The sequence below is a fragment of the Cavia porcellus genome, unplaced genomic scaffold (assembly GCF_034190915.1).
Source record: "Cavia porcellus strain 051 isolate PalLab524CR breed Dunkin Hartley unplaced genomic scaffold, mCavPor4.1 scaffold_21, whole genome shotgun sequence".
Classification (NCBI taxonomy): domain Eukaryota; kingdom Metazoa; phylum Chordata; class Mammalia; order Rodentia; family Caviidae; genus Cavia; species Cavia porcellus.
This window is the reverse complement of record NW_026947504.1, coordinates 16,276,195-16,292,110: the sequence shown is the minus strand read 5'-3', so window position 1 is coordinate 16,292,110 and position 15,916 is coordinate 16,276,195. Positions and strand designations below refer to the sequence as shown.

Below are 15,916 nucleotides of genomic sequence, written 5' to 3'. Positions count from 1 at the left end.
CAAGAAAAGCCATACTTTCCATGAAGACCCCTGTGACATTGTGATCTGCTGGACTTTTCCCTTGGCCAGTAGCCTGACAATGTGACATTTACATGACAACACCTAGAGGGGTCACTATTTTCTTTGAGTAGACTTTACCCCCAGAGCCAACAGAGCGCCTGGCTTCTGCTTATTTACTTATTGTTGGTTCCAGGGATTGAACTCACCACCTGTGCTTGCCATGTAGGTGCTTGTGCCACTGAGCTAAATCCCCCACCCAATTTACACACGTTTAATAAAGACAAATATAAGCGACTGGTTAGACTTTTTGTATTTTTAAAAAGCTAGAAGGAGAAGATCACCAAGAGGAGTATGGTAACCAGAATAGGAAGGAGACTCAAAATCAGCCGGTCAGGCAGAGCCTTTCGGTGAAACATGCATTTGAACGCCTTAATGGCTGTCTACGGGAAGAGGCTTTAGAAGTCTCACGAAGTAGAGTAAGAACTAAGGGGCAGAAGCTCCAGGGAAGGAAGATTTACATCTGAGAACCGAGTGGTCTTGTTTATCTTATAGTGAGTTCCTTGTCTCTAGTAGTATTCAAGAACAGCTTTCATGAAAAAGGGCTCAATAGAGATATTGTGGAGACTCACTGAGTGATAATATCAGTGGAAAATGTTTCCCAATTGCCCCAATCCCTGAAGATTCTATGTTGCCACTTTAACAGGCTTCTCTGTATAAAGAAGGTAATTATTTGCGCCAACCAATAATCCCAATAAAAAGGTATTGGAAAGGAATTCATATCCGTCTTATTTACAGATATATCTGCAGGAACCAAAGATGCTCAATAATATTCTTTGAGTAGAAAATAAACAAAATGTAAGATATTTTGTCTTAGGCCAGTTGGATCTTCTAAGCTGGACTCAGAGAACTGGACAAGTATTGCAAACCAGGCACTGATTTGACAGCTGCAATTTTAGATCCAGTGACTGTGGAAATACTCCCCAGGTCCACAGTGTAACCTGTGGACTACTTTCTGACAGTGTTGCAAACCATAGATCTCCCCTTGTTGAGCCACTGCCACCAGTTTCCTGGAGGTGGGGCCTGAGAATCTGATTCAACAGCTCCCCCAATGGTTTATGATTCTAAATACAAGATCCAGAGGGCTCATGCCAGGCAGTGATTTGTTTCTTCGGGATGTAGAGCTGGGAATGTGGCGGGGTAGTGAGTGTGCATGGAATGCTGTGTGATGTAGGAACCAATTTTATAAGACAGGACTCTAACGTCTGATAGGAGCGTAACTTTTTTTCTCATTATGCTCCTTGTTCTGCAAGTCACACTCTCTTGTCCTCTGACACCGTCACCCCCAATTCTAGGTTCTTCAGGTGAAACCTATTGTAGAGGTTACAAGATTAGCTGTTTTTGTCTCGGCTGGTCAGGGGGAGGCCATCTAGAGCTCTGGAACAGTCCCTCATCTGGTATTGGGGCTGTTTTTCATCCTTAGCTGAGCTGGGAGGTGGTCCTATCTGACTGGTCATAGCACACCCACATCTGTAACATCTAGGGTGAATCAAATGTTCTTTAATGTTCAGGAACCCACCCACTTCTCTGCTGGACCTTGAAATTCAATTCGCCAAAGCATTTTAAAAAAATGCCAAAGCCCAGCATGGGTTATGAACACAGCAGTGACTGAAATGACTCAAAGTAGCTGGGCTCAAAGTTCTGTTTTGTCAATACTGTGATTTTAATGTTTTGATTCTGGCTGTTCTTAGGCACTGCAGATTGGCATGAAACCTCCCAGTGTCCAATGACTGGCCTTCTGCACTTACTGATGTTGACATTTGAGATTTTGGCCTCTGATCCAGGCCAGGGAATTCTCCTCCTACAGGTTTTTCTCCAGATTTCTCTGGACCGTAGGAGGGTGAGGTTGGTCAGCATCCTGTCTGTATGACGGCAGCACCATCTTTATCACAAGGTCAAGGCCTTGGAGTTGCTTCTTCAAAACCTCCAAGCAGATAAACAGATGTGGTCTATCCACAAATACGATATAATTTAGACATAAAAAAGACAACACACTGATGCATGCTATAACATTAATGACTAGAAAATACATCAGGTAAAGGAGTCAGTTGCAAGAGAACACATACTGTATGATTTCATCTACATGAAACACCCAAATAGGAAAATCCATAGACAGAAAGCAGACTGGTGATTGCTGGAAACTGGGGAAGGGAGAGTAAAGGAGAGCAGCTGCTTATCAGGGTTTCTTTTGGGGTGATGAACATGTTCAGGAACCCTAGTCCAGCGGGCTAATAGCAGACAGCATTTCAGGTTTGTTTCTTTGGAATACAGGGTTGGGTGTGTAGCTCAGGGATAGTGAGCCTGTATGGAACATCATGGGATACAGAAACCAATTTCATAAGAGAGTTGATGTTTCTACCTTAACAGGTGAACCAATGTTCACCTGAGTATGGCAGATATACTAAATGATACCAAGTTACATGCTTTAAAATGCTTGATTTTATGTTATATGAATAAATCTCAATAAAAAACAAAATTCCTGCCCATGCCCCCCGGCAGATGGGCTGCTTTTCCAGATCAGAGGGTTCTCTATTCTTCCTCCATCACAAAAGGTCCAGACCCTGCAGGGAGCAGCAGAGGAAGCTCTTCCTTGAGTTATTGTGCAGTAACATCACTGCTGTAACATCTTGTTAGGTTTTTGCAATCTTCCCTGTGCATCAGGAAGTCTATGCATTATTTAATATCATAGTCTTAAGAGGCTTGAATCCTGTTACATCACTTACTGCCTCACAGCTGCATTGTCTGCAGCAGCTCAGTTTCTGCTCTGTGCCTTGGTTTCTATATCTATAAAGTGGGGATGGGGCCAGTGTCTTCCTTGAAGGTTTGTTTTAAGGAGTAATGAGCTGGTATGTGTATGGTACTTAGAACAGAGCTCACCTGTGTGACTGTGAGTTCTTATGGTTATTACAATTATCTGCCATCTGGGTAAAAAGAAAGGAGGCACAGAGAGACCAGGGGTGGACGGGAGTATTTATTCCCTAATTCCTCAGAGCAAGGCCTGGAGGAGTCGGGCGATGCAGCTAATGGGGAGCAGGCTGTTACCAGTGGAGTCGCTGAACAGGAGCCTGATTTGGTTGCCAGTGCAGCCTCTGGGGAGGCTGGGCTCATGCCAGGGAATAAAGGCACCTCAGGGGAAATGGGGAAAAACTGGCTTGCCTGGAGCTGGCATGATGAACTGGGCTTGGAGCTTAATAAAGCAGCAGAGGGGAGAAAAAGCACCTTGTTCCCATGAAGCTGGTTGCCATGGAGGACATTAGGCAGGGTAGGCAGAGGAGATGGTAGCACTAGGGTGCCTAGTAGTTCAGGGGAAATGATAGCCGCTGACAGGAACAGTGGGGGCAGTAACACGATGTAGAGTACTCAGTACTCAGTGTACCAAGCACTGAGTACCCTTATTTTTCCTTATGTTTCTAGAGTGCCTGTGCTGGCCTCATGCTATACATAGGCTTTATAATAACTGTACTAAAATAAAATAATAATGATAATTGACACTTACTGAGCACATGTGGTGAGCCCTATCTAAATGGTCCAAGCAGAGATGTTGACAGCAACGGCAGCCAGGGTGACGAAGTGGCGCATCCAGGGCGCAGGTGGCAGAGCTCGCAGCTTCTGCTTCTGCTCAACCTGCTCCGGGAGTAGCTTCTTGGAGCTCCGCAATAGCCTTGTGACATAGGGTCTGACCCCTCATTTATGGGTTGGGAAACAGCAGTTTAGGAAGCATGGATGTCCTGCCTCCTTACCTTGGCCTGGGCAAGTGGCTCAGAATCCCCCTAAGACTTCTCTGTTGACCCCAGCATGGACAGCTGCCTCTCTGGACAGCTGGCTTAGGGCTGGCTCTGATTTTTTTCCCACAACATGGCGGCCCCCAGTCTGGAGCGGGAGAATGTGAAGCCAAACAGAAATACAGGGAGGAAAAAGAACGGTCTGATGCCACCAGGAGCCCCGACTCTGCTATTCTCAGCTGCTTCTCACTTCCCTGAACCCATCAATCCCCTTTCACCTAACGTGGTGAGTTGGGTTACTGCCACTTAAAAAATCCAGACTAATAAAACATCTTATCAAGCTAAAACCTGAGTCTCTGACAAGTTCTTGACTTGCCCCTCGGGCAATTTTGTTTCTCAGAAAATAGAGGAAGCAACCAAGGAAATTACTGTTTTGAACCTAATTCTGACCAACATGGACAAATTGGCTGGTGAAGTAGATGTGACACGTAACTGGCGAGAAAGTGGCCAAATCGTCTGGAATTTGTGGTGACCGGAGAGGAACAAACTGGAAACAGGTTTTAGGAACACAAATTCTAGATACTATACTGCAGTATTTTCTGTAGGATTCAAGATGCTTGGTAACCCTTAATGTCTAAAAAAAGGGCAGCTCATCAAAAATTAAAATGCACTCTATTTAAAATGAAATATGCACAGCATAGCCAGACTTTAGGAAATATCAACTGAGTCCAGGAACAAGGATATGTTTGAAGAATCTAAAATTACGTAGCAGGATTGGGGAAACACAAGATTTAAAGTTTTAAAGCATAACTCCTACAAGCTAAGCTGTCAGTGGAGAGATCCAAATTTAAAGTAATAATGCTAAACTATGAGGCGATAATGACCAATATTGCAACAATGCCTCTGACATCGGGTTTGTCACATGCACAGCTCACAGAGGGCTGGCAGGCTGCAGCCCATAACAGTGGGAGGCACTTCACCGGGGTGCCTGTTAGCTCCGTGTACCTTTTCTGAGTTACTTGTCAGAAGGAAAGGAGGTTTTTACTAAATATCAGTTTTATCCCCAGCTGTGTCAGGAGGACACACCTCCTGACACTAGGACCTTGTGTCATTGGAACTAAAAAACGTGTGGTCTGAAATAGACACAGCTATCCAAGAAAAGGGCTCTGTATGATCATCAAAGCAGACCTCAGGACTCCATTCTGTATTTGTACTAACACAGAACTAAGGTTCTTTATTTTTCACTCTAAACTTTTTTCTTCTTTAAAATGAGGATGTTAATTTTTTTTTTAGCTTGCAGGATTGTCGAGAGGATAAAATGGGTTGCAGCACTTAAAATTTTTTTAATTTAAAAAAATTGTTTTTTTAACTCTCTGACTTTTTGAGGCAGGATTGCAGTGAAATTATGCTGGCCTTGAACTCACTCTGTAGCCCAGGCTGGCCTTGAATGTGCAGTGATCTTCCTGCCTCAGCCTCCCGTATGCTGGGATTACAGGCACCACGCCTGGCCATCACTTAAAATTCTGAGTACAGTACTTGACATGCAAACCCTCAACCAATATCAGTTTATAGAGTTTGATCATTGTTGTTTTATCATCTTTATTACTGGTAGGACCTATACTTTATTATAATACTTTCTTTAGCAGAGTAGGGGTTGGCCCAGGATTTCATAAAGGATTTTCTGCCTGGTGATCTTTAGCTGAATACACAGATGATAACAGAGAACTATTTTTAAAATGTGCAGCCGAACTTCCGTTTTAGGTTCTGCCTCTGGCTCTTGAAGTGAGATCCTGGGGGGTAGGGAGTGAGACTTGATGTAGACAGAAGGGGAGAAAAATAATCTGTCTTCCCTTTTCCCTGAGTGCAGGTACATTTAGAGCAAGAGCAAACTCTATTTCATGAACTACATTTGGAGTTTAGAAAAATTCCCACTGGTCTAGCCATTGTAACCTTTATGATTTAGGTGTAAGTTTTGCACCGAATCTGCAGCATCTTAGCTATTATTTTGCTGCACAAAAATCGGTGACCTAATTTCTTGGTGAAGACCAAATGAAGGATTTGGATAACAAACAGATTAGATAACTGGCATCTTTACAAAAGCAGTTGAAAGACTGAATGTGCAACAGAACTTAAAACAAATAAAAGAAAACTTGCTCTTGTCTCTTGGGGCCCAGGAAATTCTCCTCCAGACAGACGTCAGACTTCTCCCAATTAGAGCCCTTCAGAAAGCCATCAGGCCACAATTAAAATGCAAACAAACTGGTCAAAGAATCTCCTGAGGACCATTTGCCAGTACCAGATTATCCAGCTTTGGAGCTGACAGGTCTGGGTTTATAGGCTTTGCAGGCTTGCTAACACAAACACGCACACACACACGCTCCACCCACGCACGCACGCACGCACACACGCATGCGCACAACCTCTGTCTCCCTCCCCTGACTTTTATGCATTGCTTTATGGTGTCCTCAGCACCTTAACATTCGTTCTTTCCTCTAATGTGCATGAGAACCTTGTGTGTGAAGCTTTCTTCTACGGGGGAGGGGGGGCCTTTGCAGCTGCCTTTCTCACTGCTTCCACAGTCTCCCCCTTTCTTTTTCACCGCCACCTTCTATTCATTTTCAAGTTTACGGCTTGAAATGTCCTTCCTTCAAGGAAGTCTCCTTGGCCTTGCAGACTAGATTTGGGATTGTTCCCAGATCTTCCTTTCACCGTGCTTTTTCCAGTTTGCCAGTGAAGGCCTGAACTTCTGTCAAATTAATGCCAATCTTTTCTTCCAAATAGTAAACTCCCCTAGAGCTGTAAGCTCATCTCTGTATCCCCAACATGGAACAGAAAGCCTGGAGTATAGTGAAGGCTCCACTGTAATGAGACAGTGTCATCACCCTCATTTGACAGAGAAGGAGATCGAGAGAAGGCAGTCATTTCTTAATGTCCCGGTCCATAGTAGAAGCGCTGACACCAACCCAGGACCCCTGGCTCTCAGCTGACTCCTCCCACTCCTACTGCCTAGGAAGGGGTTTTCTTGTCATTTCTGAAGGTGGCCAGGGCCCACATAAGCTGTAGCAGAAATCTCCAGTGTTGCCACCCCCACAGGACACCCACAGCCCAAGTCAGCACGACTCAGACAGCTTGGGCCCCCTCATCCCAGGATCACTCAGCATCTCTTAAAGCAGGTTCTTGAATACTCTGCAATTACTCCTACTCTCTCAGGAGCCTCGAGGGCAGGGATAGCAATAATGAGAGGGTGACAGACCCTTCTTCATGACCAAGAATATCTCCCACCTCCTGGAGGCATGTCCGCCTTAAGTTTGATGGTGCACCCTCTCTCATGATCACAGAGCTGCTTACTCATCGCTTAACTCCTCCAGCATCTCGGTGAAGTTGGATGAGTGAAGCTCCTGATCCTGAGCTGTGAGCTCCAGGAGGACAGGGTCTTTGTCTGATCTACTCCTGGCCGCAGCGCCAGTTGTTAGAACAGCCCTGGATTCACAGAAGGTGCTCACTGGGTATTTGCCCAATGAACACAGAGGAAGCTTTCTTCTGTACTTTATAGGAACTGACCCTGGTCTATTTCATAGGTTAGGCAACCAGAGAGTTGAGAGGCTTGCCCAAGGTCAAAATCGTAGTAAGGAGTAGAGCCAGGACTTATATCTGGGTACTGTGTGTCAAGGCACAAATGGAGACAGATGAGGACTGAGAATCGAGGCTGGAAGATGCAGTTGCTGATCATCCCAGTGAGGCACGGGTGGGGCTGAGAGTGTGAGGGCAGGTTGAGCACCAGGAGAGGTGTTCACCAGAGAAGAGGGAAGAAACACTACACAGCACATTTCCTGTCCAAATGCAAACTCCAGGTCTGAAGGTGGCTGGGATCCATGAGGTTACTGTGTAGTTTGCTAGGACTATAACACAGGCTCCTGTGGCAGGAAATCACTGTGGGACCCACGCACCTAAGGATCGGTGCTCATGGGAAGGGACAGGGACCTGAGTAGCAGCCAGGGGCTGAGTCTCAGGGGAAAGGTGAAGAAGGTCCTGGAAGGGGAGTTCCAAATCCAAGTGCTGCTCTGTCCCTTTTCCCTCTGGTTCTCACTCAAGTCTGTTCTTTTCTCTCGGCCTATTTACAATGTGGGTAGTCACTCTGCAGTTTAGAATGATGCTGGGAACCTTCTACTTCTTACATGTGTGTGTGAGTCCACACAAGTAGCCAGCTACGGTGCTACCAAATCACAGAAATGGTCTCCTCATTCATTCTCATGTGGGAATCTCTGCTCCAGAACTCCCTCTAATGGCAAAGGTTTCTGTTACTATTTCATGACTGTGGGTCACAGCTGAGGATGAATTTGGGAACATTTGGCAATATTTGGGACATTTTTGATTGTCAAAATAGGAAAGGACCTATTGCTGGTGTCCAGTGGTTGGACACTAGGGGTACTGACAAATACCCTGTGATGCACAGGACAACCATCACACCAAAGAATTATCTAACACCAAATGTCAATAGTTTGAGGTTGAGAAACTCTGCTCCAGGCCCAGGGGACCCATTACAACTTGAGGTCAACTCCTGGCCCTGGGCATCTGTGGCTTGGGCAAGCTTGGCAAAAAGATAGGCTCCTTATAATTGGCCTCAGCGTTGCCCTGTGGGTACACCTGGAGGAAGGGCTCTCACTTCCCTCCAAGATTGCTGTTCAAGCATCTGGGCGAGGTTAACCATAGAAACTCAGTTAGAAGTAATCAGTTGTTTGTTGAAAGCAGGAAGGGTCCATGTTAGGGCTGAAGGGCCAATGCCAGGAGCCAGAGGTCTTAGGGAGAAGACCAACAACTCTATAAAATACAACTCAACCTGGAGGGACCAAGTTCAAAGAAAGCATCAAGAGAACTCAGAGAGGATGAAGTGTGTCAAGTTGTGGGTGGGGTCGGTGTAATCTGGGGTGTTTATAAAGCATGTAGTTTTTGAATTGAGTCTAGAATGACAGGATTTCCAAAGGAGAGTTGAAAGGAGACAATGAAAAGAAATGAAGGTCATTTCAGGGGCTGAACACCATCTTGCCGCAAGGCCCAGCCTGTATTCCAGCTGCTCGTCTTCCACACTCATCCTACCTCAGTCTGGGCCTGATGCCCTCCCATTTCTTCACCCACCTCACAGTCTCACAGATTCTGCCACCACCGGTTGACATATCCCATCCCTCCTTTGTTTAGTTGCTATGTTCTGAATGTTTGTGTTGTTCCCCCAAATCTGTATGTTGAAATCCTATCCTCTGAGGAGATGGTATGAGGGTGTAGGGCCTTTGGGAAGGGGTCATGTCATGAGAGCGGGGTCCTCATAATGAGGTACAGGCATCGTCTATGAGAAAGTGTGCTCTCACCAGACACCGAGTCTACTAGCGCCTTGATCTTGGATTTCCCAGCCTCTAGAATTCCAAAGAATACATTTCTGCTGTTCATAAGCCGACTTAGTCTATGACAGTTTGTTAGAGCAGCCTGCATTTGGAGATGCCAGTTAACACCCACGCATGCAAGGTCTGGACCCTGGCCTCCCTCGGGGAGCCTTCCTGGCACTCTTCCCACCCATCATGTGTGCTCACCACCTCATCTCGCTCCCCTTCATGGAGCTCACCACGGCTGGCTCTATTCACTGGGCTGTATGGCTGTGTGTGTGGGGTCCTCACAATGTCCCTGGTACAGAGCCTGCTTATAGCAGGGGTTCAAGAAGTGGTGGTTGAAGGGATGAATGAACAGACTGAAAACTGGTTTGGGCAGCTTAAGCATTCGGTATGTTCAAGTCTAGAATGGAAGTTTGGGATCTTGATGAGATGACCTTATGTGCTGAGCTAAGTGCACCTAAAATGCTGGGCAGGGAGGGGTTAAGGAGGGGTCAATGCAGCAGGGCCAGGCGCACTGGTATACGCTGGGCAGAGGACAGGGACTGAGAAGGATCTAGAGACCAATCGGGTGACTTGGGCAATCCTTGGGTAAGAGGGCTGGATCCCGGCAGGCAGCAGCCTGGCTTACTTTTAGGGAATTGCTGGTGCCTTCCAGTCCTCTTTGTGTACGGTGAGAGCCTCAGGAGCCCTGAGAGCAGATGCTCTGAGATGTGGGGGAGAAGGAAGCGGACAGGATGGGTGGAGGGCTAGAGGCTGTATTGTGCTGCAGACTCTGTACCCAGGCATCCCCTTGGCCCTGTGTAGCTCAGCTTCCCACCCCCAGGCGGAGCCAAGGGAGCCCGCTCAGAGCACTGCCAGGGAAGCAGGCCAGCTGAGCAGCGGGTGGAGACACACAGGGACGGAAGGCAGATTACATGTCACTTCACATTAGCCACACAAGCAACTTTTCCCATCCACCCAGAGAGGGGCGAATTAATTTTGATTCTGAGGACAAGCCAAGTGCGAGCACAACACTAGAATGAAAGGAGACTGTATCTCCTTTCCAGCCATGAGCGGAATGCCTTCAGAGGGTCAGGTTTGCTTACCTGTGAGATACATCTCCTCTCCTTCAGTGAACATCTGGTGGCAGCGTACACATCTGGCACAGGTGGGGTGGTAGTGCTTTCCTCCTGCCTATGAAAATCAAGAGACAAAACAGCATTTCAGGGCCGGGGCTGCCATCTAGGAGCACAGGCTGCTTTCATGGTACACTGGTGCTGTTGGCATCTTCATGGTCCTGCAGTTGGTTGGCAGGCTACTGGAGCAGGGTTAGAACCACATAGCCATCCACCCAGAAAGTCTGGTGTCGCCTCCCACAGGACTTTCCTGTCACCTGTTGGGAAAAAGGCACTTCAGAGGCCACTGTTACCACCTCCTCATTTCTATACAAAGAAACAGTCTTGTTTTGAGGATGGTCCAGTATTTCCCCAATTCTGGGGCCTCTACCACCAATGGTATCTGAAATGATTTTAAGTGGTACAGGAACTTATGATTTATTAACATCGGATCAACGAAGAAAAATGATCTCCTTTTCAGCTTTCTCTGGATTCTTCCAATTTTATTAAAGGGAGAATGCCAGTTTGGTGCCAATATCTCTTCAAAACATATCATTCTACCTTCTTTTAATAATGAAAAAATGTGCAGGGCTTGGAGCCTCCACAAGCAGTTGAATCTAGCTAGAACTATATTTTTTTTGGGTCACCTATAATGTGGTGAGTGATACAGATTTTCCTATTTTGTTGTACACATTTTCTTATGTGAAAGTATTTAAAGACAGAATAGAGTATTAGGTAAAAATGAGTATACAAGGTTCACAGACATGGAAAAAACTGTTAAGAGTAACATGGAAAAGATAGATTTTAGGGTCCAGTATAGATATACCTGTGTACCTGCTGGAGACCCCCTTAACCCTCAGACTGGACTGTCACCTGGGCGCACCAACTCGGAGCCCAAGGATTTGGCTTTGGTGAGACACCCCCCCCCACTTTTTCCACCTTTCTTCCCCACAATTATTTAAATTAAAAATGGAAATGGATACACTCTACAAATTCTTTTGTGGGTGAAGAAACATAAGGTTGGGCCTCAAGTTCTCACTAGAGACCAGTAGCAGTGCTGGGGTCAGACTATAGGACCCAGTCACCAGCCCTGTGTGCACTCCTGCTGCTAGTTTGGACTCTAAACCCCTAGCTTAAGGACTTGAGGTGGACAGGCCCCTGGGCAGTGGCTCCAGGTTTCTATACGGGTAGATCTGTGTAGCACCTGGATTGGAAAGTAAGACTGGTTTTGAATGAATATTTTGTGTCAGGGAAGGGAGTTTTTGAGGGGGACTAGGAAATATCTGAGGGAAATTGATGAATATTGGAGGGTGGTCACAAAGTACCACTTCCGAGCAATGGGATTGGTTTGCTTATTTTGGAAATGCTTAATTTATGCCAAACACTTAGCAAGAGAATGAGAAAGGATAGATTTTTACAACAGGAAAAAATACCTCCAGTATTTCTTTTATCACTCTTGGTGACTTCCACCAGTGAGGAAATGTCCTTGTCACCATCTAAGCAAACTACGTTCAAACTTGAGAACGAGCCTACTATTTTCCTAAGCTAGGAAGCTGTGGGACTGACTCTCTTGTGCCATGACAAGGATAATTGGTTTAATTAGTAGCCTCTTCCTACTCTGTGTCTCTTTATCATTTCAATTATAGAGCTTTTTTCCAGGGTAGCAACAGCACCTTGCACAACTGAAATACAGCCTCTTTCTAAATGTCACAGCCCCTACCCCATCCTAGCTAAGAGAGCGTCATGCCTACCTTGCAACCCGAGCCTCAGATGGCACAGAAAGTGCCTTGATGGAAGGGAGGCAATTGAGCTGCATGCACCCAACACAAGAAAGAACCAAGTCAGTAAGCTAAAGCGAACATTCCACCTGTTAACAACTGAAAATAATAATGAAAAAATAGCAAAGAGTTGGTACCCCCAATGGGGGCACCTTGGAAAGGACTGAAAAGGGTGACCAAGGTTAGAAAATGCAATACCAAGATCAGGTTATGGTTGTCTTTGGTGGGAACATGCCCTAGAAAGGAAGGTTGACTGACACTTAGCATGTAAAATCTTGTCACCAAAGATAAGAAGAGAAGAAACAGTTTAATTAAGTGCCTTTGGTGGTCTGGCTATGGGCTGGCCAGCCTCTACTTTCTTTCCTCTAGGAACAGCATCAAGTCTTCCCTTGGGGGGATTCTCTGGCTCCCATATCAGTCCACATGTTTAGGTAATGCTGACCCCACCAACAAGCTTATTCCAATTCTCTAGTTACAGCCACGAATTCAGGGATGGGCTGAAACTATCCAGGGAGTCATTTCTGCGATGTTTGCTGAGCTTTTCAGAAAGAGAAGCTTGTTCGCCATATGCCTGAAGGGACTGGAGTCCAATGTCCCCATCACAGAGAAGAGCCTTCCTGGGAATAAAACTGATGCAAGAGAACGTGGAGCCACGATGGTCAGAGATTCCAAGTGATTTTATTTATGCCCTGAGTCCAGATGAGCCTGAAGACAGAGCTACTCCAGGACCTTTTCTTATGGGAGTTAAAGAATTTTCTTTTCAGCATCATTCATAGTTTTTTCAATTACAGCCCCACCTCAATTAACATATCTATTAGGAGGCATGATTGTGCATGTCTGGGATGCTGAGGCAAAATGATCAAAAGTTTGAGCGCAGCTTGGGGAATTTAACCACTTAGTGAGACTGTTTCAAAATAAAAAATAAAAGAAGGTCTCATGATATTGCTCATAGGAAGGCCCTGGGTTCAATTCCCAGTACCAACCAACCAACCAACCAGCATATGTTCATTAGTATTGAAATTAGGACAGTAGTAGTCTTCATTAATAGATAAAAACTGAGACCTGGAAAAAGTATAACTAGATTAAGGTTTCATGGCTAGAAGTTGTAAAATTTGAGGCCAAGTCTGTTTCTGTTTCCAGTGTTTCCTCTCTTGCATTGTGCTGCTCAAAAACCCCTGAGTGGCTGAACACAGCGGACATGAGTGTGTGACACAGGAGCCCAGATTTTACTTGTCTGTACCATGTGGACTATTTGTGACTTTGAAAAAGCTCTGTGTGTCTTGGGTCTCACTTTTCTCATCTACAAAATGAGGATGTTGAACTAGTTCATAGTTAAGTCTCCTTCCAGCTCTTAGAAAAAAAATCAATAAGTCCGAGATGCTAATGGAGCTTCACACAAATGGAATCAATCAAAACCCAGTCTCGAATGCTGGAGGAGGAGACCATTGCCATGGTAAGCAGCAGTGCCGGGGGGAAGAGCCATCACAAGAGAATTTCAAAGCATCCTGTAAACGCTGGGACAGCTTTCCATGTGCAGCCCTGTGTATCCAAATGTCTTCCCTTCCTAAAAGAAAGGCCAGCTTTTGTGATCTCCCATTCCACCGATGCCTGGCATGCTGACTGCCTCTTTCCCAGCCAGGCAGACATCACCAGCAATTCTTCTCCAATACCTAGCAGGTTTTTCTCCTTCCCACAGTCCTTAATTACTCCACAGAGTTTGACCAACACTCTGATCAACCTCATTGTGTTTCCTGAAACTCTGTCCTCCCACATCCCCTTGGAGTTCCTTTTTTCCTCTAATTCATCTCTTTCTGCCAACTGTAGGCAGACATCTTCTGAGATCCCTCCCACCCTGTCTTGAAGATCCTGACCTCTCTCTCCCTCCTGCGCTCTCTCTCTCTCTCTCTCTCTCTCTCTCTGTTTTTGGTTTTGTATGGGAAATTGAACTCATGACCTTGTGCTTGCCAGCCAAGCTCTTGTGCCGCTGAGCCATACCTTCTCAAAACCTTCTCAGGATTTCAATCACACTCAAGGCCCCGTTGAGCTCCCCATATTTCTGCCCAGACCAGCTTGTATCTCTGCATCTCCTGTTCTATACACGCTGACACCAGGTTTTCTGTCACCCAGGCTTGATATTTTGGCACAACTTTTGGCCTTTTCTCCTGCAGCTGCCCACCATTTGCACAGCGATTGGAATTCTACTTCCATAATGCTGTAGACGAAGCTGCTGCCCTTGTCATTCTCTCCCATGTTCCCTCTTTCAGGTTGAGCCTGTGAACACCATCACATTATCTTCCCTGAAGAGCAGCTCTAACCAGGTCACTTCTGCTCAATTTTTCAACAACTCCCCAGTGAATCACACACAAACTCCTCATCCCTGAATCCCGGCCCTGGAAATCCAGACCTAATAAAGCCTTCCTGTGCTGAAGGCTTAACCTCTCTGCATTGCATCCTCTACTACCCCTCGGAGTGCTTAATAGTAGCAAGTCAGTGAATTTGTTTATCTTATTCTCTGGGATTCTCTATAACCAACCCTCCACAGAGCAATCCGGGTGATCTTTTAAAAACATAATCCTGTCATGTTGCCTCCTGGTTTAAAACCCTACAGCAGCTTTCCTCTGCACTTAGTATGAAACCCAAACTCCTACACATGATCTACAAAGTCTTATGTGATGCATTTTCTCGTGATATGCCCTAGCCTACCTGACCCTCGGTTTACAAAACTCAGCATTTCCCTCTGTTCCCTGAATGGGCTGAGTGTTCGCCTAGCTCTTCATATGTAGCCCTCCTCATCCTTGAGGATCTGCTTCAGTGCATCCCCTGGGAGTGTCTTTGCCCTGTTGCTGCAGTCTTGTCTTGTTGGGCCCACATGTGGCTGCAGGATCCTTCTAATTTAGCACTCGTGATTATTACAAGCAATCGGTTAGTTCTGGCTCACAGTAGCTGTCCCTGATTACCATTTCTCAGGCATTCTCAGATAAAAAATTCAGACCTAGAGATACAAAAGTCATCATCCAAAATCTGAGAATCAGTTGGCAGTGGTGTTAACATGGTGTTAGACCCCAATTATTCCTACTCTTAAAATAGTATTTTCCCTTTGTACAAAATTTTTTATTGTTTCTAATTCTTCAAGGTGGGTGGTCCCAAAGCAGGCCCACAGTGTGTGAAAAGGAAGGCCAGGAACTGAGAAGTGGACAGAGGGCACAGCACAGGCTCAGCCAGGTGCTGCAGGTTGTCTATCACTATCAGAACCAGCTGCGCATGAGGCTGGGAGAGCTGTTGCCATGGTGATGGACCAGCCAAAGAAGGGCTTAGGGAGCAAGCTGCTAGACAAGCTGGTTCTTAAAGCAGCACATTACCAAATACTTAAAAAAACAAAACCAAAAAGATCCCTTCCATCCTTAGGCAGGAATAAGAGGCAAATCCTAATTGTCACTCCCCAGAAACTGTCTGGGTCTGGGTCCAAAGAAGCAACTGATTTTTCCAGCACGGCAGTTCTTGAACCAGAAATAATTTCGTCCATCCTCTCTCTCATTTTGGGGGTGCTCAGAGATCTCAGCAAGGTTTCTTTGAAGGTCATACAGCAAGCAAAGCTGTGGGAGGTGAGGCTCTGGAAGAAGGGATGTGAGATGGTTATCTCTTTCCTCAGCGGCGACTTTTGCATGGACAAGCCACCCTGCTCACATATCTTCATGGTTACTCAGCCACTCACCTCCAAGACTCTGCCGCTGATGTATCGGTCACAAGTCTCGCATTTAATTCCAAACTGGGAGTGGTAGTCAGACTCGCAGTATGGAACGCCATCCCTGCAAGAGGAAATTCACAGGGTCTGAGGAAGTTAGGGCTCAGTGAGTGGTCCTGTGGCTGTTCCACAACCTGCAACCTAG

General features: G+C 45.9%; 1 protein-coding gene across 7 annotated transcripts in view; it reads right to left on the bottom strand.

Annotated features, from left to right (window-relative positions):
* Ablim3 (actin binding LIM protein family member 3) overlaps positions 1–15,916 on the bottom strand; it is a 115,751-nt gene that overhangs the window by 34,756 nt on the left and 65,079 nt on the right. For all 7 annotated transcript variants that reach the window (XM_063232337.1, XM_063232339.1, XM_063232340.1 and 4 more), the window contains exons 6-7: positions 15,742–15,835; positions 10,243–10,330 (exon numbers count right to left, since the gene is read on the bottom strand). In XM_063232337.1, coding sequence (XP_063088407.1) covers positions 10,243–10,330; positions 15,742–15,835 — 182 coding nt within the window. The remainder of the gene's footprint in view (positions 1–10,242; positions 10,331–15,741; positions 15,836–15,916) is intronic.